The 27,621-nt window shown below is 40.6% G+C and overlaps 1 protein-coding gene across 3 annotated transcripts in view; it reads left to right on the top strand.

Moving 5' to 3' along the window:
- Positions 1-1,436: 1,436 nt before the first annotated feature.
- The window catches only part of Ets65a (DNA-binding protein D-ETS-3), an 81,472-nt gene continuing 55,287 nt past the window's right edge, over positions 1,437-27,621 (top strand). The window contains exons 1-3 of one of the 3 annotated variants that reach the window (XM_076793935.1): positions 6,296-6,436; positions 7,168-7,744; positions 11,779-12,074. In XM_076793935.1, the coding sequence (XP_076650050.1) occupies positions 7,680-7,744; positions 11,779-12,074 (361 nt within the window). In that variant the 5' untranslated portion in view covers positions 6,296-6,436; positions 7,168-7,679. Of the gene's footprint in view, positions 1,546-6,295; positions 6,437-7,167; positions 7,745-11,778; positions 12,075-27,621 lie in introns of those variants that run through there. The other 2 variants (XM_076793937.1, XM_076793936.1) reach the window with 2 other exon arrangements.

Genomic DNA, 27,621 nt, shown 5'->3' on the forward strand with positions numbered 1-27,621 from the left:
GCGTGATTCCTCGAAAAAACCTGATTTCCGCTCGATAAGAACCAAACAAAAATGAAAACAAGAAGCAAAAATGAAACCTGTAGGAAGAATGAACAAAATGATTCTCCGGGAAACCCATTTATATCAGTATCCACTGATTTCGTATTGCTTCCTAAAATACATATAATAAACGTTGATCAACCGTTCCCTACCACAGACCGCTCAAAACCTCCAAAAAATCCTCAGATCCATTCTACAACTCTCGATCGGTCTCTGAAGTGCTCACTAATTTCTGTATCCCCGTCATCAATAACGCGAAGAACACAACGGAACGCCGGGTGACGTACCAACGGAAAGCTTTCTGCCGGTTCCCACCTCCACGAAGGGGCCAGCGCGAGTAAGACAGAGAAGCTGGCCACCCCAGCCCTCTGCACGTATCAGCCCAGTAGGCCCTACCTTTCAGCTAGACAAGGCACACGAACCTCCACCGTAAGCAGAAAGGACTAGTCTCGGCCCGAACATTGTGAATCAGAACGAGAGGCGCGTGAACGTAACAGGAAGAGACAGGCTTGGATAAATCCCTACGGAGTGCAGCGGACGGAGAGGTCCAACCACAGACGCAGAGGATGATGAAGAGAAACAGGTAGAGGTTGAAATAGCGTAGGGTCTGGTGCTATGTACGCTAAAATGAAAGAGAGGAGAAAGAAAGTTGGAAAAAGCGAAACGCTCTTGAGGAACGGAGAACGCGGGGGTGCTCGGGGGTGGAACGAGAGGGAGAGGAAAGATCCACGCTGGTGGATGATCCCAAGAAAGTTGGAAAAAGCGAAACGGTTTGGAAGAACGGAGGATATGGGGGTGCCCGAGGGTTGGAAGAGAGGGAGATAGAGACTGAGGGAGAGGGAGAGGGATGGATGGAGAGAGGGAGAGGAAAGATCCACCCTGGTGGATGATCCCGCCTCTAAGGAGCCGCTTGATGCCGGGGCTCCGAGTGGACGGGGGGCGGGGGTTGCAACCCCCGCCGCCATCTCCACCCCCGCCACCCCGTTCCTCCGGCGTCCCGGCGCAGGCTCCGATACAGCCAATCGTCGGACCGCGACTGATAACGACGCTGCCAAATGTGCGTCCGTCGCATCGCGGCCGAGTTCGCCCCCACGGTGGTCCACGCGCCGACAGACTACGTAACACCCTAGCTGGGCTGTAATCCCCGCGGATAACCGGCGATCCGCGTTCGTCGACGTCGACGTCGTCGTCCGACGGTGCCTTCACCGCTCTGTGTCTTTCCTACGGGAACCCCTTTCGATTTTACCGAACGTTCTTAGCTCTTCAGTATATTGTGCTCCGTTCGCCGGTTTTCTTCAGCGTTTCTCCGACAAGTCTCGTTCACCGGGCTATCTGGTTTTATTAGGGGGGGTGGGGGTGGGAATATTTTCGCGAAGGTGCCGGGGAATAGGTCGCGAGGGACCCAGTGGTAACGCACTCCAGGGGAGGAGGGAGATCGAGGTGACTGGTGATCGACGAACCTGGATCGGATAGTGCTGGATAAGGCTACAAAAACCCGCATTGACGGTGAGTGAATTTGGTTTTGGTTTTGACTAGTTTTTTCGAGGTGTTCGTTTGATGTGGTTTGGTGGTTTGATGTGGTTGAGGATGATTGTTTCTTAGCTTGGAAATGTTTTATTAAATGTTGAAATGATTTAGTAGGTGATATTGTTGGACTGGTTGAATATTATGATTTATAGTATGAGTTGCGAAGTAATTATGTGTGTACAGTTAGTTTGATTGTCTTTCATTAAACTGAGAGATTGTGTACGTCACATTTGTGTGACGGTGGTAGCGAATGTGTTAAGGGTTGGGAGCTGTTGGTGTTGGTTTTGGACTGTTGCGAGGTGACTGAGAATTATTGTGCGCAAAATATGAGATGATTAAATTTAATGTTGATTTTATTTTAATGTTGATCCTTGACGTTTCGATGTCTATATTGTTGAAAGTATCTGTTGTATGGTTGTTATACTGTAGACAGCGGGAAGCTCCTCTGCGGAGACAAGTCAAGAATTTTGTTTGTATTTCAATGCACATGGTGTAGGCTTGTTGTAACCTGTTTGTTGTAACGTCGTACACTAGTGAGAAATGTAGAAGAGTATTATACAGTTTCTGAGAGTAAATCGATTGCTGCACAAGAAAACTGTTCTCTAAGTATCGGTGGATTGTAATCGTTCATGGAGGAAATGAAAATCTGTTGAACTTTAGTTGTTGTAAATCACGGAGAACGAAAATCGTAAACACGATTCAAATGTAGAGATTAATGTTGTGATTGTTTAACACGACGTCGTGCAGTGTCCTCGTTAAAAACAACACCCCATAAAATAAAACAACTGCGATCTTGTATGGTAGAAGTGTCTAGTCGTTGCACTCCACTTCCTCCATAAATAATTACTACACTCTTGATAATAACAATGTACCAAAATTCTCGAATGTAAATGAAACCTGTTTAAACAAGTCCACGGAGTTTCATAAAAATATATCGCTTAGTTCTTTAAAAAAAAATTCCGTAAAACTGGAAACATTCCCAAAGAACCACTATTACTTCAAACTATTATACTGAATTCATTTTAAATCATATTTCGTGTAGAATATGAACCTAACGCTCCATGGACACATTTATTTTTTTGCACCTTCCGTGGGCACACTGGGTCGCTTATGTCCAGGGCTATTTTTTACTGTTTTCGGCTTTCAAAAAATCTGAGAAAATTCTAAGATGCTTATTCAATACTGTTATAAAAAAAAATAATAAAAACTTTATGGATTCGATTCGGGAAAATGGGGGCTCTCCTTTCCCTTTGAAATGACTCAAAAGTGAAATTTTGGTCTAAAGATAAATATAAAATAGATATAAATGTGCGCCCACGGAGAATTCAAACCATCCAGTGCTTTTATCTGTTAGAAAACAATAGAAGACATTATTTATATATTTTTGTAAGCTGTGAAAGCGATGTTCCTCCAAAGACAGCTTACAGTTTTACAAATACCAGATAGCAGCGATTCAGGGATCCCCGGTGACCGAGCTGGTCGAACGTTAATCGTTCTCTGGTGAACCTTTCGATAACCGCGAAGCACCGTAAAAAAGTGGCTCGCTTATCATCGTCCTTTCTTCTCCGCACACACTTTAGCGGCTTTCATCCGCGATACAGGGCCCACCCCCGCTCGGCCACACGCATGTCTCGCGAATTAACCACGCCACGCATACATTCAACGCTAAATTACCCGGGCGACCTCGCGTTCGCGATTTTTCCCGCCGCTTTTTCTTCTCTCTTTTTTTTTTTTTTATTACTTCGCGTCTCTCCGTTGTCGTTATCCGTTTTTTTAACGCCTCGTAAATTCCGCCTGCCTCCGTCCGTCGTACTTCGTGATCCACCGACTGCCGGATGTTTATGCAATTTTTCGAATCGTCGCGGATTAAGCTGCGAAGAACGAGCATTAAGAGAAATCGATTCTCGTTGTCAATGGCACTGTTGGCGGGAAAATAATACCACTTCATTAAACATTATTAATGGTCTGGATGCGTGCCTGCGAATTTCTGCTTGCTTTTCACGAAATAGGGATACTACTATAGCTGCTGAAGATCTTCTGACAAAGAATGGAAAACAATATTCAATTAGAATTCCAGTGTTTTTGCAAGGTTTTTAGTTTTTTAGAGATCGTCGGTGCAAGAAGAAGGACTCTGTTGCATAAAATTATATAAATATTTCTTATAAATGACTTGAACACTATGCAAAATTTCATTACTGAATCCTTACAAAAGGTTTTTACACTGTCAAAAAGGAAAACTTTTAGTCAGTCTAAATTAATGTTTGGCAACAGATGAGAAAATAATTTCTATTAGAGATAAACTGTTTGAAAATTGTGGGGACAGGATTTTTTTATTATTTTGCTATCATGCTGAAGAAGTTTAACATTGTTTTCTTAAAATGTCTTTAAGATAGTTTAATGTTTCCATTTATGTTATTCCATCTGAATTTGTCTTATCATTTACATGTATTTATTACGCGAGTATTCTATAATAATTAGGAAACGTGAGATACGAAGAGGGAAGAAAAGTAGCGACATCGCCGGTGCTAATCATCGGGCGCAGTTACGAGTTGTCTTCAACCTGACTTAGGCGTTTTTAACCAACCCTCTCGTTCGTTTTGCGCGATAGAATGGAGTTTGATGGGAAGTCTCAAGATTTCTATCTATCTTATTAAACTCGTTTTGCTTTCGCGTTAGCCCGTTTTAGAATCATCTACATACCGTGTACGCTCATTTTTGTCATTAAGGTATTCCTGTTTTCAGAGGAAGAACGCCTCGTTCAAGCAATATCGGTGTTCCATCGCTTTATTTTCTTCCATCCAGCGTCGCTCATCCCGGCCGCGTTTATGAAAATTGTTCTTCGTTCCCTCGTCGAACTTCATATTTCCGGTTTTTTTCGCTCGTGAAAGGTCTTTCTCGATAGCGAAGCGTCGGTGATTCGCATCCGTGCTGGCGGAGATTCGAGGAATCAGTTATTCGTTCGTTAAACTGCTCGCGATCTCACAAATATGGAGGAATTTTTAATTCTTCTTAATTAATAAACGATGTTATGGACTCTGAGCACTATAAACTTTATACAATTTTATATTTTATTTCCGTGCAAGTACTCTAAACTTTAGGCATTCCTAAATAGCTTTAGCTTTTTTGGAATTCCATTAGAAACCTTTCTGAATAGTTTAAACTTCCAAAGCTTTTCAAAGAATTCTGCATATTATAGATTTTCAAACCTTTTCCAAAGGTTATGAATATTGTGGACTTACAAATTTCTGACACAGTTTAAAAAAAGTTATAAAACTTATTAGATTTATAAGACCTAAGGCGTTTCGAAATGTTTTATATTTTTAAGCCAAGATAGTCAGAGATGCATATTTCTGTCCAACTTTTAAGGATTTCAAGTTGTCGTAAGAATTTCAAGGTTTATAAATCCTCCTTCGATTTATAACTCCTTAGCGAGACAGCTGCGAATTTACAGTACAATTACTGCGGAAATTTCAACAAGAAGAGTGCGCTATAAACGTTATATTTTCGTTCAATACGAATTATGTTGACTCACTGGACAGGCCACCTTACTCATTTTTGTCAACGATGCATAAAATCCATGGTCTAGTAATTAGCGACGTTCCAGGGGACTCAGGACTGTGGTAAACGCAGACAATCCTGTACTCGAGAAAAGCGAGTAGGTCGATTTCCGATCGGATCGCAAATTCGGACTGGGATCCACGGTTTCGCGTTTTCTCCCTCTTTCGCATGAGTCCGCGCGCGGCCGCGTCGTCCGCGACACAGCGCATTTAAACGGTGTGTGTAGGTACATGCGAGAAAGAGGGATAGAGAAAGAGAGAGGCAGGGAGAGTGAGAGAGTAAGAGAGAGAGAGAGAGAGAGAGAGAGAGAGAGAGAGGGAGGGACAGATAAAGAGATAGAGAGTTTAGATGAGGCAGGCAGAGAGGGGTTTCCGGCGAGCGTTAACAGAGTAACAGAGTGATGTAATGAGGCCCGGAAGCAGGCAATTTGCCGGCCGCGGCGGCCGCAGTTGCGCGAGACAACCTGCCCGTAGTACCTTCTTCTTTGATATCGGGTCCAGCCTCTTCTGGATCGGATATATCTGGACGGTCCCCGTGTCGCTCGGCGATCACGGGTCAACGAGAACGCGATCCCGCTCGCGGATCCCGCGATTTCTGCGACCCCCCGCCGCCCGGCGTTGATTGCTTTCGCGACGAACGACGCCTCGAGGATCGATCCCGCCGCGATCGTTCTCCAAAAACACCGATTCGAGATATCGATCGTTCCTTGGTCCTTCGCAACCCTGCCGAGAAGTTGTTTCATCGACCGAACGGCAGACATCCCGTGGAGAACGCCAGATCTCCAAGAAGAGGATCGCGGGTCGCCAAGTTGCAGCGTCGAACCGGAAGAACAGGACTACGGATGATCGAAGATGATCCTTGAAGCGTGGACATTGTGTTGGAAATCTGAAGACGTTTATTTTGACGCGTTAAGGATCTCGAGCTGGTGAACACGCTGTGTAGATTCGCGGATGTGTGCGCAACAAAGTGTGATCTCGGGACGGAGACGATGATTCTGTGATTGTGAATGTATTGTGGAAATGTACTTCAGACGCAGTTGTTCGAAACAGATTCAATAAGGTAGATCGGGATGGAACGGTCGGCGACGAAGAATAGTGAATAAACGATGAGGATGAAATACTGGGATGAGATCGGATGAAATATACACGCGAAGAGACAGTGGTCCAGGGGAAAAGGGTGACTAGATCTTGATTATAGGACATGGCCGCGAGATGCGTGAACAATGCAGTTAATACTGTGGCTACAATGATAGTGATCGGTGGCTGTGTGTTATCGTAATTCGACTATTGATGAGATTGTCTAACACCTACAGGTGATTATGAACGTTTGATGGCTTGATCAAATTTTAGGTTGATTAATTGTATTCGAAAATTGATTCGCCGAATGGTCGTCGCTTTTGATTATCAATTCGATGGATGTCTGAATTCTTATTTGGAGTTGAGATTATCAGAGAATGATTTGTAATGTCATCTTTACGAGTGTAATGAAAACATTTCATTCTTTCAATTATCTTTTTCAAATCATTGAACCAATATGAATCGAGCACCAACAAGGCGAACAAAAATTACCGATGTGGATACAAAATATCAATTCGCCAAGCATCGATTCTCGTATTATTAAAACCTAATGATTAAAATATTGAAAAACGCTTCATCTGATGAGCTACAGTGCAAGAGTATTAATTAACCGCTAAAATTGCTCTAAAATAATTCATAGTGTCTCGCTTGTCTTCTTTAAGTTTCAATTCTCCTGAAACTGAATTCTAGAAGAATGTTGAAATCAGACTTCAATTACCAATTTGACATAAAAAATCCTTAATATTTTACAAAACATACTATTCATCGCTAAAACCAGGGTCACGTTGTACCTTCTTCAAGTTTCAAAGATCATTTACAAATTTAACACTGACAAAGATCATTTGCAAGTTTAAAGCAATAAATCACAAAAAAATATTTTAAACGCTAAATTCCGCAAACATCTTTAAATCAAAATTGTGATGGCAAAAGCAGTCCGGAGTCTCGTAAACCACACAATAAATTGCAGGCTCTGAAGCCGTCGTTATTTCTGCTGAAACTCCCATACTAACGCGGCATCTTAGCAAATTCGAGGATCGCGGGCAGACAAAGAATCGGCGTCGCAGTTTCGCGGAGTGTAGTGATTGGATCGGTGATAGAAAGACGATCGTGGAAAATCGCGCGTCGGCCATTAAACGGCCGGCTCTCGTTGACGGGACGCGGAAACCGTATACTTGCGGCCCGCCGGAGGTGCACCGTGATTATGTGACAGTTTTGTGAACGTGATTAAATTGACCTCGATACATTGTGGACATCCGCGCGTATCTGGCTAGCAGGCGCATTATTCGCGGCTGTTTGGCCGTTTCGAGTGAGAATAATATATACCTGCATAAGCAGGATCCGACGGGGTTGCCGGCCACGGAAGAGATAATGCCTTGATCCCCGTGATCCCCCTCTATCCCCCTCTTCTGATCGTGATCGAGAAAATCCTCTCTGTGTATTGGCAACCGTTCGAAGGGTGGACCGTTCGTCGAACGATCGATGATCGGTGTGTTCGGCGTGCAGCTCGCGTTTTATCGTGGAAATCGTCGCGGCGACCGCACCAGGTAAAACCTCTCCGCCATTCTTATTCTGGTCATTGTTCGCGTCCGGTCGGGGAAAATAATTTATGCAACTTGCCGGAGGAAGCGGTAGATTTCGCGGCTCGAAAGGAGAGACGAGGAGAGGATCTTTTGTGGGTCGGCGTTTTATTATGCGGACCGATTCGGCGCGAGGGTGGGTCACTTATTATTATCAGCTTGATTTACGTCAATATTATTGTCTGCAGAAGAATAGATTCACGAGTCGGGCTCTGCGCGGCTTCAATGCCGACGGAAAATGGGCGACGATTTTTAGAGAGGCTTCCGAAATTCTTGGGGTATCTTCGAGTTTTTGAGCTTCTCTTCATTTTAGTATTGTTCTTCTTATCATTGTCTCAAGTCCCAATACGTTCGCTGACACAGCTCGGTTTTGGGATTATTCTTTTTCACTGGGTAACAATCTTCGTTATTGTCTCTTATTTTATTAAGGGAAGTTTTTCAAGGTTTTTACGGTCTAATTTTATTTCTGATTCTATGGAAAATAATATTAGAGAATTTATGATTTTCTCGATTTTATAATTCTCTTCATATACACTAATATAAACTGTTGAAATGTATTTATAATATTCATAGTTTATCAGTTTAAATATGTGGTGTCGGTAACGAACATGTCACATAGATAGCTGTTTCTGAAAATCTCAAAGTTTCTTGACAACTGTTTCGTTTGCTATAGTATCGAAGCGAATTATTTTGCATGGATCTATTAGTGATTTAGCTTCCAACTGAGTCCACTCAAAGGTTTAATTCTACAAAAATTATTGAAAAGGTTCCTCAAACACGCCAGTCATATATAGGCTGCTGATTTTATGCATTAATAACAAAAATATGTAGGTCAAATACAAAACTGAAAAGTCATTAAAAGAATTTAAGGATGTTGTTATATTATTTTCGACTTTTGAAGATGATTAAAAGAGAAAATGCTTTTTTGTTAATCCTCGGTTTCTTACAATTAAATTGGACAATTTTATCTTCTATAAAAATCCACAGTCTGGTCATAAAATATTAAAATCATCTTACTTCTCGTGTTTAAAATATTCTCAAAACATCGGCGGTTATATATATATATAAAATTACAATTGGAGAATCGTTTTTAGTATAACTCGATATATCCAGCCTGTAGAAAATACTTTAAGGTACCATTTTCAATAAATTGTCGCTATGAACCAAGTACAGTTCAGATTCGTTAAAAATTCAATTGAAATTGACGTAAATTACCTGTGTCCTATACATTATGGAAAATAAGAATTACAGTGAAAAATAAAAATGATTGTTAATTTGTTTGGTCCCCAAAGTACATAGTAATAACATCAATGTTCCAGGAGTGGAAAAGAATGTACGAGCTATTGTGAAACGATATTTGTCCACGAATATATGGTTACGGTTTGTAAGTTTTTCGGATTGATCCCACGAAAAGATCGCATCGGTTTCGAATCCATGCAAATCCCATTCCGGTATCACTTTCGGAACTCCGATGGACGAGATAAGCTGGAGGCCGCGTCGATAAAATGTAGATCAGCAGGCAGATGCACGACGGACGGCTAAATTACGGATAGATCGATTACAAGTTCCCGGTTGTTACGTGCACGTAATCCGCCTCCAGTTAGTCGTTAATTCGCCGATATCTCCTCGGGGCTCTTCCTTCCACGCGACGATCGGGATTCTGGTTGCGAAGCGACGTTCCAGGCTGCTAGAGCCTCTGGAAATAGCAATTACTGGCTGGAGAATCTCGGTAGCTTGAAATTTTCAACTTCGTTTGAACTTCGAAGTCTGTGTGTGTAGCACTCGGTCTTCTCCGCCGACGAGATTCGTTAGAAATTAGGGTACATGTTTCTTCTATCGCTTTTTCAATCTTCAAATTATTCTGAATCTAGCCATTCTGTTTGCATCTGTTGTCGTTGGACGTTACAATGCAAGTTACACTCTCAGAAATATATTTTTACATTTTAAGTAATAGCCTCAAGTTGAAGTGAAAATTCCACAAAAATGAGAAGGAAATTTTACTAACACTCATTCTAAACTCCCTTAAAGAAAGTGCCCACAATGAGGGAACGTTCACAAAATGAAACATAACAACAAACAGGGGCCAAATATAAATTTCTTTAATAATTTTGTCGAGTTAAAAATAACATATAGTTAGTCTTACATTCTTTTTGCTGTTTTAAATTTCATTTTTATCCATAAAATTTGCAGTCTAAAGCTATGAAGCAACTTCTAGTTGATGCTGCATATATCATGAAAATGGCGACGCCTTTGCGAATGAAAGAAGAAGGCAACAAAAAGTAGTTCGATGTTGCTCCAGTGTGGACACAGAAAGAATTTGCGGAGACCAATGGAAATTGCCTGTTCGAATCCACGGGTGCGAGAAAATATAGTTTCCAGTCCGTGCGATAAGTGTTTCGAAAGATCCTATACTGGTAGCGAACAGTGATATTTTTCCAAAAGAAAATCGTTCCTAGTAGCCGATTATGGAAATTGATACGTTCGAGAAATTACTGTTTCACGTATGTACATATACGCAGAAGTGATCCCGTCCACTCTGTAATGTATTCACCGCTTGAATCGCAAGCAAGAAAGTTTCTTGCGCACACGCTCACTCGATTTAATTCGATCGTGACTTTACCGGATGCTTCGAGGGTCCTTTAATGATCCTTAACGACGCTGCCTACTGTACGCAAGTGCTGTCACGGGTTCAAGTAACTCACACTTGCTCCGTTAGCACCGTTCATTGTCTGCGGATTATATTTTTCGCTTTGTGATCCGCCGACTCGACGAAGATTTACGAGTGGCCTGTTGATAGTTGGATAGTGCTACTCGGATATTAAGAAACGATGCTTGGCCTTCTTGAGAACACGTGAGAGCTGTGTGTCCAAGATCGATGATAAAATGATGATGAAAGTCTTGAAAAATCGTTATTTTAGAAAATTCGAAATATTCTAAACGCACAAATATATCCAAAAATGTAATTCACTTACTCATTGACTGAAGCTTACTCCTGATAGTGGATCATCATGCAATTTCATATGCAAGCTAGTAAAATAAAAGGAGCAATTAAGAAATGTGTACGTTGCTAGAATATTCGAGCATATTCTAGTCTATTTTTGTATATTTTAGTTTATTCTAATAAATTAGTCTAGTCAATTATATCATATTGTAGTATATGCCAGTATACTCTAGTATATTTTAGTATATTCTAGTACATTCTAGTGTATTCTATTATAGTATATTCTAGTATATTCTAGTATATTTTAGCATATTCTAGTATATTCTAGTATATTCTGATATATTCTAGTATATTCTAGTGTATTCTAGTATATTCGAGTGTATTCTAGTATATTCTAGTATATTCTAGTATATTCTACTATATTCTGATATATTCTAGTATATTCTAGTATATTCTAGCATATTCTAGTATATTCTAGTATATTCTATTATATTATTTTAGTATATTCTAGTATATGCTATTATATTATTCTAGAATGTCTAGTATATTCTAATATATTCCATTACATTATTTTAGTATATTCTAGTATATGCACTTATATTATCCTAGAATGTCTAGTATATTCTAATATATTCCATTACATTATTTTAGTATATTCTAGTATATGCACTTATATTATTCTAGAATGTCTAGTATATTCTAGTATATTCCATTACATTATTTTAGTATATTCTAGTACATGCACTTATATTATTCTAGAATGTCTAGTATATTCTAATATATTCTAGCATATTCTATTATATTATTCTAGAATGTCTGGTATACTCTAGTATATGCTAGTATATTTCAGTATACATATACATTGTGGAATATTACCAAGAAAATGCGTATGTTTGTGTATCGTTTCTGTTAAAAAGAGCCTTCTGTGGTCGGTGAAAGAAATTGTTTCCGCGAACTGAATTTTATAAAATGATCTTTGTAAAATGGTGGACATTAGGAATTTCTTATCCGCAAGTTACGGTTCCGATGGGATGATTAATTTGTTGTCGTTGTTTTTCAGGGGCTCTTTGGTGATGTACGACAGCGCTAGCTGTTCGTACGCAGGTGCGCTCGAGTTAAAGGGAGCCTCCGGAGCCGGAGCCGCGGCCGCGGCCGCAGGTGTAACCGCGGCCGGCGTCAAACAGGAGAATTGGCCGTACCGCGGTCTAACCTGCGGTAGCACCTTCCAAAGGCTCAAAGAAAGCGTCGATAAAGCTAAACAGGCTCTGGCCGATCGCGGTGGCTACCTGTCCGGAGCTTTTTCGCCGCCACCACGTGCCAATCCATCCGCCATTTCGCCAACCGCCTCCATCACAGGTAAATGAAAACCGCACAGCTTTGTCAATCGCCTACAATTTTCCGGTTTACATTGCTTTCGCTGGAACAATATTTCTACTCTTCTGAAACACAGCTTGGTACATCTTAAAACTGACAACATTGGACATAATCTAAGATTATAAAATAATTTACTATTATCGTCTGTGATCTCGCTGAATATAATCTCTTTATACGCTTCGATTCTGAATCTACATTTATGGTATGTTTAATGTAAGAGTACGGTAAACGAATTTTTCAAAGGAACTATTTCTTTTGTAGACTGTAACTTAACTTTAATTGATGAATCTTTCTTCGTATTAAATTTCGCGTTTTTAAATATACACAGTATCATGATTACAAAAATTTGCAATTACTGGACTGCGTTCATTTATGCAATTTCAGAAGAAATGGAAATGTTGGGGCTAACTCCACTCTCACGTGAAAGGGGAATAATATTTTCACTTTTATGGCAGAAAGAACGAAATAAAAACCCATTTAATAAAGTAAAAGATAGAAAGTTTGCATGAAACTTCAACAGAGTTTTTATCGTTTCATGCATTTTTGTCGGGTTATATGGGTTAGGTTTAGTAATAGCGTTTACTCGCTGTACCTCGCCCTTCCACGGTATACATATTCGTTTCACTGTATGCGCAACTCTCTCGATTCACACGATATTTTTTATTCGCGGTTTTTATTTCTCGCAACATCAATTCACATGGTGGAAAAACACTTTTTATTCCATTGCGAATACACAGATCCTAATAAATCAATAACCACGAAATTTTGCAGCCAGTCATATTCCCGATAAACACTTACTGCTATCGTATACACATTTAGACAGTTCATTTTTTATTTCTTCATATCTCAAATTTCTTCTTAAACTTTCTTCTTTCTTGATCGTTTTCTGATTTCTCAAAATCAAAACAATTTAGTTAATGAGATCAAAACTGGAAAGATTGCCAAAAATCTTAATAAAATACACCTTATTCAAATTCATAGACTGTCTAGAAAATAAAATGTGCAGTAAATGTACAAAATAATTTTTTGAAATTAATTTTTAAACACTAATCTATTCCACAAAATATACGGTTCATACCAAAACCACTTCGTTAAGGACCCAGAAGTCGATGCGACGTTAAACCAAAACTACTACTAAAAAAAAATTTTCTACGACGGGTGCATATGGCAGCCAACCTAGGTTGTCTTCACTAATTATTGGCCTACGTTTTTGCTGTTATTCTTACTGTTATCGAAGTTTCAGGAGAAGTACGAATCACCCGATATTCTATTTGCTTTATTGTCTCGCGAACAAGTTACAGAATTCCTCGGCTCACTGTCGTACAATATTTATCTCATCCTCACCTCGCATTTATCCCTGTTGCACGCAACAAAAGCAACGTTGTTGTAATCATCGTGAACGCAGAATATCCGCAGTCCGATAATTACAGACCAATTCGGAACCCGTTCCTCGCCTAATGGAGGACGTTCCGTGAACGGGCCCCGACGCTGCTGTCGATACGTCGATGAAATTGCGATAATCGGAGGCTGCCTGGTAATAATAATCCGCGAACGGCGCGCGATCACGCGACCTTATTTTTCCACGGGCGAGTTTCGGACGGTCGTCGTCTTAAAAAGCATCGTGCGGTCAGAATCGCGCGCGCGCGGAAAAGAATGATTCCTTTTTTCCTGGCGGCGGCGATCGCGGGCCAAGCTGCCGTTGGACACGCATCGAAGTCGGACAAGTTAACCTGGCCAGAACGACGTTTCCGATGGTAACCGGGGGTCACGCGAGCACGCGTGGAAAAGCACACACGCGACTCGATTACAAGCAAGCTCGTGTCGGCCTGGAATCGTTAGTCGAGGGGGCAAGATAGGAACGCCGAGAAAAAATCCCTTCGAGACGTCGTAACTCCTCTCTTCCAAACGTATTTCACTCGCCAGTAACTAACAAGTAGACTGCGGATTTTTATGCAAATTAAAAATTGTCTGTATCAATTGTAGAGAACACTAGCTAAGTAGAAACAATACATCTAGATTTTTAAATTCTTCCGATCTTCCTATTCTTCCAGATTGCATCTACTCGTTATAAAATCCGCAGTCTACTAATAAAGAATTTCCAGGTATCCACAGTCTAATAATAATAATATTCCTGTACCCAAGTTAAAAGAATTTTCTTTTTAAAAAGAATATCTTCAGTGTGCTTATAAATTTTCTCATTTAATTTGGCGAACGCTATGCATGCAATCATTCCAGTTATAAATACATTGCTTGTATACTTCTACACGTAGGTCTGTAAAATACAGTACAATAAAAATGCTAATGTAGGTAGACTAAAGCTCGTGTGAGTTGCAATCTTCTAAGGACATTAAGAGGTGAAATAAATCTTTGTTGCCCGAATGATGGATGAACGTAACGTTCGGTAATAATTCTGTCGCGCGTGACGTTCTAATTTTCGTTGTTCGTGCGGTATAATGTGTTTGGAAAATTCGTTCTGCATTCGATACGACAAACTATACCCGCGTAATTATCATCGCGCGGCCATGGAAGAAATCAGATGGTAGAAATCGACCGCAATCGAAAGGTTAACGTGATTGGCCGGCACAATTGCCCTGAGTCACTGCTTTTCTCACGGCTTTAACGGATTCAGGGATCTAATCAAACGTTTCCATCTTGACGTTTCTCGTGATCGCACGTAGCAATTTCAGCACTTTTCTCACGTTGTTAGTTGCCGCCTGGCCGTGTTCGCTCGTGTCACGGCAAATAGGCTTGACACCATAAAAACTATCTCAATGGGGCCCGCGAATGCTCCAATTTCAGTGTACGATTCAACAGAATATAGCACAGTTCAACATAATCAAACTCAACTACTGGAAATATTGCGCCGCGATAAGAAAACCTTAGAGGGACAGATACATTTGCGTAAATGCAAATAAGTAATTACTTTCTGATAAAAATCGACAGCTGGGGGGGTTGAAATTTTTCAAACGGAAACTCTTCATTACAATATTCATAGAACACTACTGTACAATTTGACCAACTGCTTTCATTTTTCAAAAAGCTTCTCAAAATTACTTTTCTAAATGTAAGAAATCGCTTAAGCTGATTCATATACAAACGTACAAACTTTCAAACTGCAATAATACAGAAACAATAAAATCCAATTACAATTTTCCTATATTTTTCAACCTGAAGAAATCACAGACCCGTCATTTCAATAAACAAATTAATGATCCTGTTGAATGACACGAACTTCCAAATTTAATTTCAATAAACCACCCGGTGGATGAAGTTAGATGAAGTTAACGTATTTCTTCTTTCCATATTATTCTTCTTGATTTTAACATTTTATTTTTCGCCATAAATTACAGTATACAATTCACAAGAACCGCTATTCCTAAAAAAACAGAGCAAATGCAGCTTTCGAAGCACTGTGTTTAAGCTCGCAGCTTCTTCAGGAGCTGCAATCGGAGCAGCAGAGTTCCAAGATGCATGCCATCGACCTGGCCCGATAAAATAGAGAAAAGAAAGGGGGAAAAAGCGGGAGGAAAACGGGGATGAAAATCTCGGGCGCGATAATTTGTCAGCCGGTGCCGGCCGCGATACCGGCAGCCTGACTGTTGCTCTTCGTTGTCGCCGATTTCCGATTGTTTTTTTAAAGCGCCGGTCGCCGAGGACATTAATTACCCGGCCAGTGTAAATCACGTTATCTACCGCCCACGCCCCCGGCGCGATGGCTTGTGGGGGTTGAGAGCGGCGAGAAAGGGGAGGGGGGTGGCGAGTCACGGTGCAGCGCCGGGGGTGCGTTGCACGAGGGTTGCACCGCTGCCAACTGAGCAAAACGGTCGTCGACTGCTTTCCACGACCACACCAATATCCTGCTCGTTCCTCGGAAATTTATCGGCTACGGGCTCGGCAAACTTTCCACGGTTTTCCATCTTTCCGATGGCTGCGGGGTTGGTTGCGTAGTTTTCGCATTTCGGAGAATGTTCGCCCGTGGAGCATCTTCTTTCAAAATGACTTTTGATAATTGCAACGCTTCGTTGGTATTTACTTACAAAGTTTCAACGTGGCGATAGTTTAGATTCGATTTAGGGGTTGAATTCTCCTTGACTCCTTGCCTCATGATCGAGACGTTTCACGTAAAAGTGGTGCAAGTCAAAACAGCTTAGATATTGAAAGATTCAATGAAAATTAAAACACAATAAATTATTATTAGTTTATTCAATCGAGGTTAAATTCTTGAGATGCAGTATTAAACCAACTATTGAAGCAAGAAGTATATTTTTACACAAGTCTTATTTCCTACAAGGAATGCAGAAAATCTTTATTTTGCATATAAGTCCGCAGTTTATTTATCACCTAAGGTGGTAGATTTTGGAAAATAGTCCTTTGGAAATGAATCCCTTGTCCTATGATTTATTTCACTGCTACGATGGACGAAACTATTTTATCTTTGATGATTTCTTGTAGGAAATAGAAAATTTCTTTTATCGTATACCTTCGTTTATTCAAGTGGCTAAATATCGACAATAAGAACGTAGAATTTTATTTCAACGCGAAGGAAAAAAGTAACATAGATATTTAGTAGATTCTGTTTGAAATTATCGCCTCGAGTTCATCTCAATATTATAGTGCAAGGGGTTAACATGTTCACTACCACCGTCACAATTATGTGACGACCACAGTCTTACTTGAAGATAGTGAAATTAATTTTCTGCGCATGCAGTTTAATACTTAAGCCTCTAGAAGTTGAAGATTAAGAAGGAGGCGAATCTTAGCAAAAAAGAATCCCTCTCAAAGAATATTTATTTAATCAGCCAGAAGAAACTCACCCCCTTTGTTCCAACTTTTCATTCATCTCCGAACAATTGGGTTCCCAACAACATGCTGAATATTTGATACAGTGAAAGGTTCTCGATGAAGAGACCAAAAAATGCACCCCATGTTTCTGCATCTGTCAGAAAGGAAGAGAAAAAAATATTCATCGATCGCGAGTTATCACCGGGTCTCGGGGTAACGCGAAAGCGTCTCGAGCAGCCGAAAAGTTTTTTCACCGGGGAGATTGTCTGTCCCCGTGCAAGATGGTGGGTCGATGATGGCGGCGTAGTCGCGAAAATGTTGGATGACAAGGGAGGAGGAGCGGTTAGGGGTTAGCCGGGAACGTATCCATGACGACCGACCGCCCCGCGAATCGCCACCCTCGGAGAATCCCGGATGCACCCCTCGGCATCCCAGCATCCCTCCTGACGGTGGTTCTCTACCCTCTGCAACCCTCTGCAACCCTCTCCGGCTTGAGGTTCGCTCTATCTGACCCTATACGCGGCCCTCCGCGTGCTTCACGCTCGACCACTTTCATTTTAAGTCGAATCGTTCCGTGTCGGCTGTCTACAGGCTGTTCCAATCAAAAACTTGAAAGAAAGTTAATAAAAATGGACATTAGGCTTTTCACAATCATACACTGAACTAGTAGCAAAGCTTAACCCCCACCTATATAAGCTTAACCCCCTACCTTATCTACCACCTCCACTATAATACTTACAGCTTAACCCTAACTTTGGTACTTTTTTTTTGTTGTCCATTTTTCTTTTCTAGTTCACTTAATCATTAACTGATTCATTCACTGAATTTGTTAGTGAATTGCAAGAATTCTTTTATTTTTAGTAACACATGTCTTTAGTGGATACGACCATGTGTTACAGATGGAGCACCCTGTATATTTTCATTTTAGTTGAAGTTGAATCAAGTTTAATTTACATTAGCATTCTAGCAGACTCTACATGCACATTTATGCTGTGCTTGTATTTTATATTGACATGCTGTCACATTTGGGCACATATTATGAAACACACTGTATTCACATACTGTAGATAAAAGATTGCCCATGTTCCTTATAATTAATATGTTCATCATCGTCGCAACGACTACAAAAATTAGACAAAATCAGGGTAATTTGATCAATAAAACTGAGTGTTTAAGGTGTTTGGTATTAAAAAAATAGAAGAATTGTAACTTTCAAGTCTGGGCAAACGTAAATGCAAATGACACGAGAATCAATGTATTACTTTCACCATACACTATTTTTTAATTAATGCGTACAGTAGGGTTGAAATGGAAGGAATTTGAAATAACAAAAATAATTAAACAAAATGAAAATACATGAAAAGTCACTGACTGAATTAAAAGTTTCTGGAACGAAGTCATGATCCATATGATTTTTTATTTGCCAGTAATTAAAGGTGTAGGTGGAGCGGTTCGATTAAAGCGATAGATATGGAATTAATCGACGTATCGCCAACGATGTTCCATAAATATCCGTAGGAAAGTAGTTTGACGTTGAGCGGATTCGTTTCGTGCTCGATCGGTCCATTATAACATGTCGGATATTGTGTCAGTGTGTCCGAGGGCGGTGCATGTATTTAATGTTCGCCGGTCGAGCACCATCCCGCCTTGTTTGCGCTGGTAATTGATGTTTGACAAAATGAGGTGACGCGCATGCCGACAACGTGCTGTTTGCTTGGCCGGCCGCACGGTGGTTAGCCCTTTTAAGGCTCGCAGGACTTACGCTGCGCGTTCGATCGTGCACGCTCGACTGAACTAGGACTGAAGACACGGGACACTCCTACAGGATGTTACAGAACCTGTGGTCCGTTCTATTCCGATCTACATACGCAGTTCTAACGTTACCTTTGACCATGCTACACCACTGTACACAATATTTCCCAATCTGCAAACATTCACGTGGGAGATGTACAGGTCGATTCAAAATTGAAGAGACAATATTTCAAACATAATTGTACTTAGTTACATTGCTCATGAATATTTATGTTATATGTACATGTTGATTCAAAATGTGAAACTTTAAATTCTTATATCGGATGTACATGTTGATTCAAAATGTGAAACTTTAAATGCTTATATCGGATGTACAGGTTGATTCAAAGTTGCAAACCTGGAGTCACTTCATCAGTCAGTACGTTGAAACAAAGATTCATATTGGGTTCTTAAGACTGTGATTCATTGTTTATAGAGTATGAATGTGTGTCAGCGATATACAGGTTGTTTCAAAATTGTAAACCTGAAGTTGCTATATCAGTGTTCTTAAGGATTCTAGAATTTTCTAGCATGTCGTGCTTTCTTCTATGGAAGATCAACGAATGCAGAAGTAATTGCAGACACTTTTCGGTGTCGCGTCCATCGATGATTGTGCGACGCTTGACACGGGAGAAAGACCAGTCTTCCGGTGACAGTGATCCGGGCAATTAAAGCTCAGAAAAGTATCGCCGCTGACACTTTGGTACCCTCGGCCGGAAAACGTCAGAACGCCTACACTTTATGTGACCGAGGGTAATGTTACCTCTCATCTGTCTAATTGCGCGGAATGGGGTACCTCCCGAGACAAACGATGCTGCATAAAAGAGCCCGCCTCGCACCCTTTACACCAATTTCACGTGCACCGCGTGGGTGGAAAGACAGGATGCAGCGCGTCGCATTGTACGCGATGAAAAGTGGAGCAGCATTCAGCGCGCTGTTAATACCTACAATATTCGAAACCGCTATAATTTATCGCCAGCGAAATAAACCTTCCGTGTTGACTTTTACAACACTAATAATTAATGCTTTATGCGACATAAAAATTTTCTGCATTTGTTGTAAGAATACGAAGCCACTTGGGGAAATCTTTTTTTCTTTAATTATTTTAGTGGGTTGAAAACAATATATCGTCACTGTTCGATTTCTTAAATTTGTCCACTGTCGTGTTGACTTTTACAACACTAATAATTAATGCTTTATGCGACATAAAAACTTTCTGCATTTGTTGTGAGAATACGAAGCCACTTGGGGAAATCTTTTTTTCTTTAATTATTTTAGTGGGTTGAAAACAATATATCGTCACTGTTCGATTTTTAAAATTTTTACACCGTTCCAGATTATTAGCTGTTAAGAATTAGATAGCAAATAGAAAATGATTTCCATCTCAAAAAATTCAAAGTAGTACAGATATTTAATTCTACATATTGTGCTACGGTTTCTAAAGTAAATATGCTGTAAGTGCACGAGCTTCCGCAATCCGGAAATGGTATGCATATCTGGTGATTACTCTATTATGTACACACAGCGACCCAAAAACAAATAAGATACAAGAAGAAGAATTGAAGTAGGCATAAATACGAAATAGTACGCTATTATCGAATTATGCAATTACGGAACAATAGTTCAAAGACGAGGAAATAAACCATTAAACGAAATCACTGAAAATTGTACGGATTTCCAGAGGAACGTGGTTCGGGCCAGATTTAGCAATGTTCTTATTTTGACGGTGAAAATATTCAACATTAAAGCATTTAACTCTACTCAAATGGCTAGTCTCTCGACGCCACTAAAAAATGGTATCATTCAAAGCAATGTTCACGTTGCTTTTATTTATATTTAGTCGATTGCTAAACACTTTTGTGCAGCGTGAGTACGCACAGTTCCATATACATAACACTGAGAAAACCATACAGAATTAAAATGTTCTAGATCGGACAAAATGTCTGTATATTGAAGCTAAAACAGTGATTAATCAGTGGTAGAATGAATCGAAAATTTTCAAATTAATGCAGATCTGATGTTGTTAAAAAATCTCCAAAAATTAGGAGAACAAAAAACCATTAACACACAATTTTAGATTACTCTTAAAATATTGAAGCTGCTGACACAGAAAATTTTATTAGTCCATCAATGACAACATAAATTTGTATAAACGTCTAGTAATAAGCAGGAAGAAGTATGAAATTAATCACAATCTAGCAGAGACTATCCAAAGTATCAATAACAAAAACAATGAATCATGGATGAGAACTGGAAATTAGGGTTGGTATCCCGTCCCAAAAGAAAGGTCAGAGCGTTAATAGTTCCCGATCATGTTTCCAAGAGCGACGAAGTCGGATCGATTAATCGTTTGCGAAGATCCAGCCTGTGTGCGCAGTTTCTTCCGATAGTGACCAAGACGCGTTGATAATTGCCGGTATCGGTTAACCCGATGGGGTGGGCATAGGGGGGTGGTTATGGGGTCTCGAGCAGCCCTGTTCGATCCCCGGGGTTCAACCATCCCCCACGGTGTGATCCCTTTTGCCCTCCATCCGGGAACCTTTGCGCGCCCCTTCGTTTCCGGCACCGGCAACTACGACTGGTTCGACCCTCATTCCCAGCCTCAAGGGGTGACTAAGGTTCAGAGGAGATCGTAACTGTCTTGGCCTCTAAAAAATGGAAAGAATACATTAAAGAAATTCGGGGACGCCGGCCCGTATGACCCCGGATATCCGTCGGCAAAGAAGAAGGGAACCACCGGGATCTCCAAGTGAGAATCCTTGCTGGTATGATCGAATTTGTTGATGGATCTGCTGATGGAGCATCACGGATGAACGTCGCGGATGTCCGTGATGCTCGTTATATCGACACTGTGCTATGCAACGTACATCAAAATACTCCGTAGTGATTGTAATAAGAGGATAAAAATAAAATAAATAAAAACAGATAATATAAAAATTCTCTGTATTAATTGCAAGAAGCTACGTAGACGTTCATTTCTTTTTATAATAATTTTACTGAGTTGAATACAACAACATTTCTAATTTCTTGATATTATATTCGCACTATTTTACCTTATCATGTATTAAGTAATTTTCAAGCTATAATATGTCGTGATTATTAGTTTTTACATCGTCTTTTGAACGTGTCTATAATTAAGACACTGTAAGACTCGGAGCCTGCAAGACACCATTTTTTGAAGTCTGTAATTACTTCGCAACTTAAGAATATATATTTTAGTATGATTTCATAAGCACACCTATTGCGACCATTAAAAATTGTAACGTTTCAAAACAATGTTCTCTTCGCATCGCCATGTGCTAGTTTCTACAAAAATTATTTTTTCAAGTCGATCCGGTTTAGGACCTATGAGACACCATTTTTGAATGTGGCTATAATTCACAACTATAACAAAATATAAAATTGCTGGTGTAAGAAGTTTATTTTAACTACTATCGCCATCATTTTTCGTTTTCCTTAACACTACATTTACGGGACCCGTCAACATGACGGATTCTAACATCTTTAATTTACGAATATTGAGATTGTAAAGATGCGTCCATGAGGAATTATTTAACAAATTGATTTCTTTAGACATATATCATTTAAAAAAGTGGCTACAAATTTTGATAGATGCATTCGTGTTATTTTTATAAAGTAATGTAAAATAGTCACTTTTAGTGCTCCGTAAACCTAGTGTTAAATTCCCCGCTTAAATAGCGGGGCCGACCAAATCTCTTGAAAATTGTTAGCATACACCGAAAGGGACTCTCCCACGTCACATCAGCAATTTCAATAGTCACTCTCCCACCATTCCGGTAACAAACTGTCCCACCAGAAAAACTCGAGCAATTAAGAGCGGTCGCAGCGTGAGCTCGAGTAGCGATGATCGATTGCGTTTCTCGTCGTGCCGCAGCGTTCAGGTCGATCGCGCTCGAGCGAATTCCGGGTACCAAAGGGAGGGTTCTGTCTTTCTGTCTTTCTGTTCTCCTACGGCTCCGTTGCAAGGCCCCGTGACTAATCATGATAGTTCCGCCCGGGAACGCCGGGGACACACGACTCTCGGTTCCGTTTCCGGCGCGTGCTGCTGCTCCTGCTGGCCCCCTCCAACCCCCTCGCAACCCCCTGCGGCTCGTAGGCCACCCTCCCGCGCAATTATTGCGCTTTGCAACAAAGACCGTGGCGCGGGATCGAAGGGGCTGCGTCGCTGGTACCGTTGCCGCCTTATCTTCCTGATACATCTTCCTCGTCGTCGGTCCGTTCACTCCTGGATCCTTTTTCCACGGCTCCTTTCTTCTCCTGTCACCGTTCGTGCCCCATGCTACCTCGCCATTATCGCCATTTTCCTCGTGGCTTCCTCTTCTTGCCTCCTTCGTCTCCGTTCTACGTTCCTCTCAGTCTCTTTTACAGTTTTTCTTGCACAAACCGTTCGAGTTTCCTTCAAATTGGAACGAGGATCTTGTTTATTATAAAGGAATGTTGGACGCAGTTACCAGCACCCTAGCGAATTTTGTATCAGGACCTTGAATAAGTTCTCGCTGTTTCTTTTACAAAATAAAAGCTTTATTTAAATTATAAGGAACAAAAACATTTCATTCAAAGTATTGCCCATCACTAGCGACCACTTTCTCCCATCTTTCTGACAGTATATGAATTCCGCGTCGGAAAAACGACATGTCTTTTGAGGCTATCCAAGAATCGAACCATTTTTTAGCTTCTTCATGAGAATGAAAGCGCTGGTCAGCTAGGCCATGTGCCATCGAACGAAATAGGTGAAAATCAGAAGGGGCTATGTCAGGTGAATACGGCGGGTGGGGTAGAACTTCCCATTGAAGCGTTTCCAGGTAGGTTTTCACTGGTTTTGCAACACGAGGCCGAGCGTTGTCAAGTAGCAAAATCACTTTGTCGTGTCTCTGCTCGTATAGCGGCCGTTTTTCTTTTAAGGCTCGACTTAAACGCATCGATTGAAGTCGATAGCGCTCCCCCGTGATAGTCTCATTCGGTTTGAGCAGCTCATAATAAATTACACCCTGCTGATCCCACCAAATACAGAGAAGAAGCTTCGAACCATGGATATTTGGTTTTGCAGACTATGTTGATGCATGGCCGGGCTTACCCCACGATTATCTACGCTTTGGATTATCGTAGTGTATCCACTTTTCATCGCCAGTCACGATGCGGTGCAAAAAACATTTTCTTTTCTGCCGTTGAAGCACTAGTTCACACGTGAGAAAACGCCGTTCGACGTCTCTCGGCTTCAATTCATACGGTATCCAATGTTCTTGCTTCTGGATCATTCCTAAAACTTTTAAACGTTCTGAAACAGTTGACTCATCTACTTGTAATGTTTTTCCAAGTTCTGCTAGCGTCTGACATCGGTCTTGATCGAGTAATTCCTCCAACTTTTCGTCTTCAAATTTTTTCGGTGCGCCAGAACGTTCTTTATCCTCAAGTTCAAAATCGTTATTTTTGAAGCGTCCAAACCAGTCTCTGCATGTCGTATCCGACAAAGCATTGTCACCATAAGTCTCAACAAGAATTCTATGTGCTTCAGCTGCAGATTTCTTTTGAATAAAGTAGTGCAATAAAATTCCCCGCAAATACACTTTATTTGGCACAAAAGTAGACATTTTCAGAACTAAGAAAAAATTGCTTTGTTTACACTAAAGTGAACTACCATACACTGAAATTTAAGGTTAGATACACTACTACCTTGCATGTGTGTTACCATTCGAAATTCCATGAACGGGGTACTGCTACTGCCATTTTTGAAGAAACAGCGAGAACTTATTCAAGGTCCTGATAATTTGTGAAACCTAAGACTGTTTTTCTGGTGCTATTAGTGAAAATTGAAAAACGTTATTTCGGGGATTTGAAGCATTGCGCGTTCATCGTGCCTTCGTCGAGAGTTAGGAGACATATTGATACTTGTGAATACAGGCATATCATGGTGTCATCCTTATCAAAGGAAGATTTTCTAATTGATCGGTGGAACAATTTCTTTTGTAGAGTTTTGAAATCTTCTGTGCATGAACTGTCAGAACTACGCTACTGTACCCTCGACGTACAGAAAGATTCTAAGCGTAAAATTCAAACTGAAAGGTCGAAAATCGCTGCCGGAAGAACTATTTCAGAGGTCGACTTGATCTAGAGCTCGAATTTGATTTACATATGAATTAGGATTGACGCAGCTCTCGAACGGATTTCTATTTTGCTTTGAAACGGAGCTGAGCGAAATTTTATGTTTCCTCGGCATCGACCGTGTCTAGCCTTACTTCATTTTCTACGGTTTATAGTTCTTGAAGCGAGTTTCTGTTTATGACCAAGGAGAACGAGGCAACTCCCAGGTTATAGTTCAATGTATCTTCTCGTGGCGTTCGGTTTTCTTGTTGGATGTTTGCCTGGCGCTTGCATTTATTCGTGTGTTGTTATGTTGACCGCGCAAAACTGGGTGAATGTTCTCCATAGTACTTTAGTCGACGGCACGTTAGGGTTCAGCTAGAAACAGCAAGCAAAACTCTCTGATATAAGAGTTACATAAATATTTATACTGCAAAACCACTGTGATCATAGAAATCAAGCAAATTCTATTAAAAATTTAGATTAACGGTTGTGTGCACATAAAATCTCTTCTGGGAATAGGAAGTTAAGACTACTATCAAGGTACTATTGTAATTTCAAAAATTATAGCATGAAATTGTATTAAAAATTTAAATTAACGATTAACGGTACCGTATGCATAAAATTAGTTCAAGGTCTAGGAAGTTGGGACTACTATTGTGGTACTACTACAATTTAAAATATCAGTACGAAATTGTACTAAAAATTGAAATTAGTAACAAATTAACGGTACTATGTACATCAAATTATTTCAAGGTCTAACAAGTTGTGACTACGATTGAGGCACTTCTGTAATGTTAAACATCATAGTATGAAATTTTGTTCGGTTGAAAAATTTGTTCGTACAACAAATAACTTACGAGTAATTTGAAGTCGATATGTTACGAGACTCGGCCTGAATAATTGATTTTTAATGACGTTCAAAAAATGAACGATCCATATTGCTACTACCGAGGCGTTAGTGTAATCTCGAATATGATCAGACACGATTCCACCGATCCTCTAGATTTACTATACATTCTATACGCAACAATTCACCGGCAGACACACAGCCGGCTGTCATCGGCCGGCGGGACCGTCCACCAATCTTCCGAATTTCCTCGAATCATATATCTCCGTGGCTTATCCAAAGGGATCCCCGAGTTTTACACATGTCCGCGTAACTCCTCGCTTATGCAAGCGATCGTACATGCCGTGGCGAGTCGAGTCGAGCCGAGCCGAGTCGAGTCGGGTCCGACCGGCTCGCCTAACCAACCCTTGCGAATCATTATTCATCCTCGCGCGACCTGTGGCCCACCCAGCCGACGTCGTGAAATAACCTCGTTAAGCCGCTAACTCGCCACGGTTGTGTGCGAACGCCGGATCGAGCGGTGGCCGACGCTAAAAATGGATAGCAAGTAAAAAAGAGCAAATCGACGGGCGCCGGGACGACCGAAGGCAAAGGGGTGAGAGGGCTCGGTAGGAAGAAAAGGGCGAGGAAAAGGAGAACGGGCACACACGTGACTCGACGGAAGCTCGAGTGAGAACGTTAGCCTGTTTCGTTTCTATCCCGTCTGCCATTATAGTAAATCTTGTATTTTATCGGGACCAACGGGGGGTTGGTTCTGAAACGCTTTCGTTCACCGGACGTTCTTCAGGGTCGAATTACGCTGACTGCGGAGAACTGCTGTTTTGAATCAACAACGGAGAATATCCGACGTGGGTTAAGGGATGATAGTGTTTCTTCGGCATGGACTCGGCAATTTTTGTTCAGTGAGTTCATCGGTTACTGATCTACCCTTTCTGAAATACTGTTTCACTCATTTTGTGATTTACAATGTACTCTGTTTCTGTGAAATTGTCTAGAATAAATTCAATTTGATTTATCTTCTAAAGTTATTAAAATAAGGACTTTGGTGAATTTGTAAGAAAAAATTGGTAAAATTATATTTTATTGGAAAATGTTTCACGAGCCAAATCATGATGAGGAGAAATAAATGAAAATTGATTTATTATAACTAGACTCGGGATCATTATGCCAAATAAGAAGTTTGTGGAACAATTACAAAACACAGGAGTTAAATGTAAATTTATATTGCTCACTAATAATTTTAATGTAGTGAAAATAATATATTAATATTCTTGAAATCTTTTAATGTTCTCACTGTTTTAAATTTCACCTACTCATTTTTATTATATATGTATAAAATCCGAAGTCTGCTTATGAAAGGAAATTGAACCAAGAGCGAACGATTATTTCTTCCAGCTTCTTTATATACAGAAAGATTAGAATTTCAGACGATGTTTAAATTATCTTGTGTGAAGCGCGTTAGCTGCGATTATAACGATTGGTATTGATGGTTTTACCTCGGCAGAGTAGCAAAAGAGGACGGTTAACGATGATCGGTTAAGAAGATCACTCAGGGGTGGCTACCCTTGGTGCCCAGCCCTTTATGTGCCGGCATTTCCCTGCAAGTGGTTCAGATCGATACCGAAACCGACGACCAGCTACTAACTACCCCTAAATTTGAAGAATCTTCGGATAGATGGCAGTGTCTTCCGAAATCATCCCCTATTTTAGTCACCCCGAATCACGACAGATGTCTCAGCATTCGTAACTACCCCTGTGCTTCTGCGGAACTGAACCGGAGATAATTCATACGTCAACCTCGACCAATCCCTCTTGATGACCATACTGTGATTTCGAAGTCATTACCAAGGTAGCATTGCTGACGTATATGTTTCATTACAGAACATGTTTCACGTTGTCTGACTAAAAACTATCCATTGTTGCTTCAAGGATACCTCCAATCATTTTTTTATTCCCGATGTGAATCACTCATCTGATTTTGCAAAAAAAGATGTTATTACAAATATT

This window comes from Halictus rubicundus, chromosome 9, assembly GCF_050948215.1.
Source record: "Halictus rubicundus isolate RS-2024b chromosome 9, iyHalRubi1_principal, whole genome shotgun sequence".
Taxonomy (NCBI): domain Eukaryota; kingdom Metazoa; phylum Arthropoda; class Insecta; order Hymenoptera; family Halictidae; genus Halictus; species Halictus rubicundus.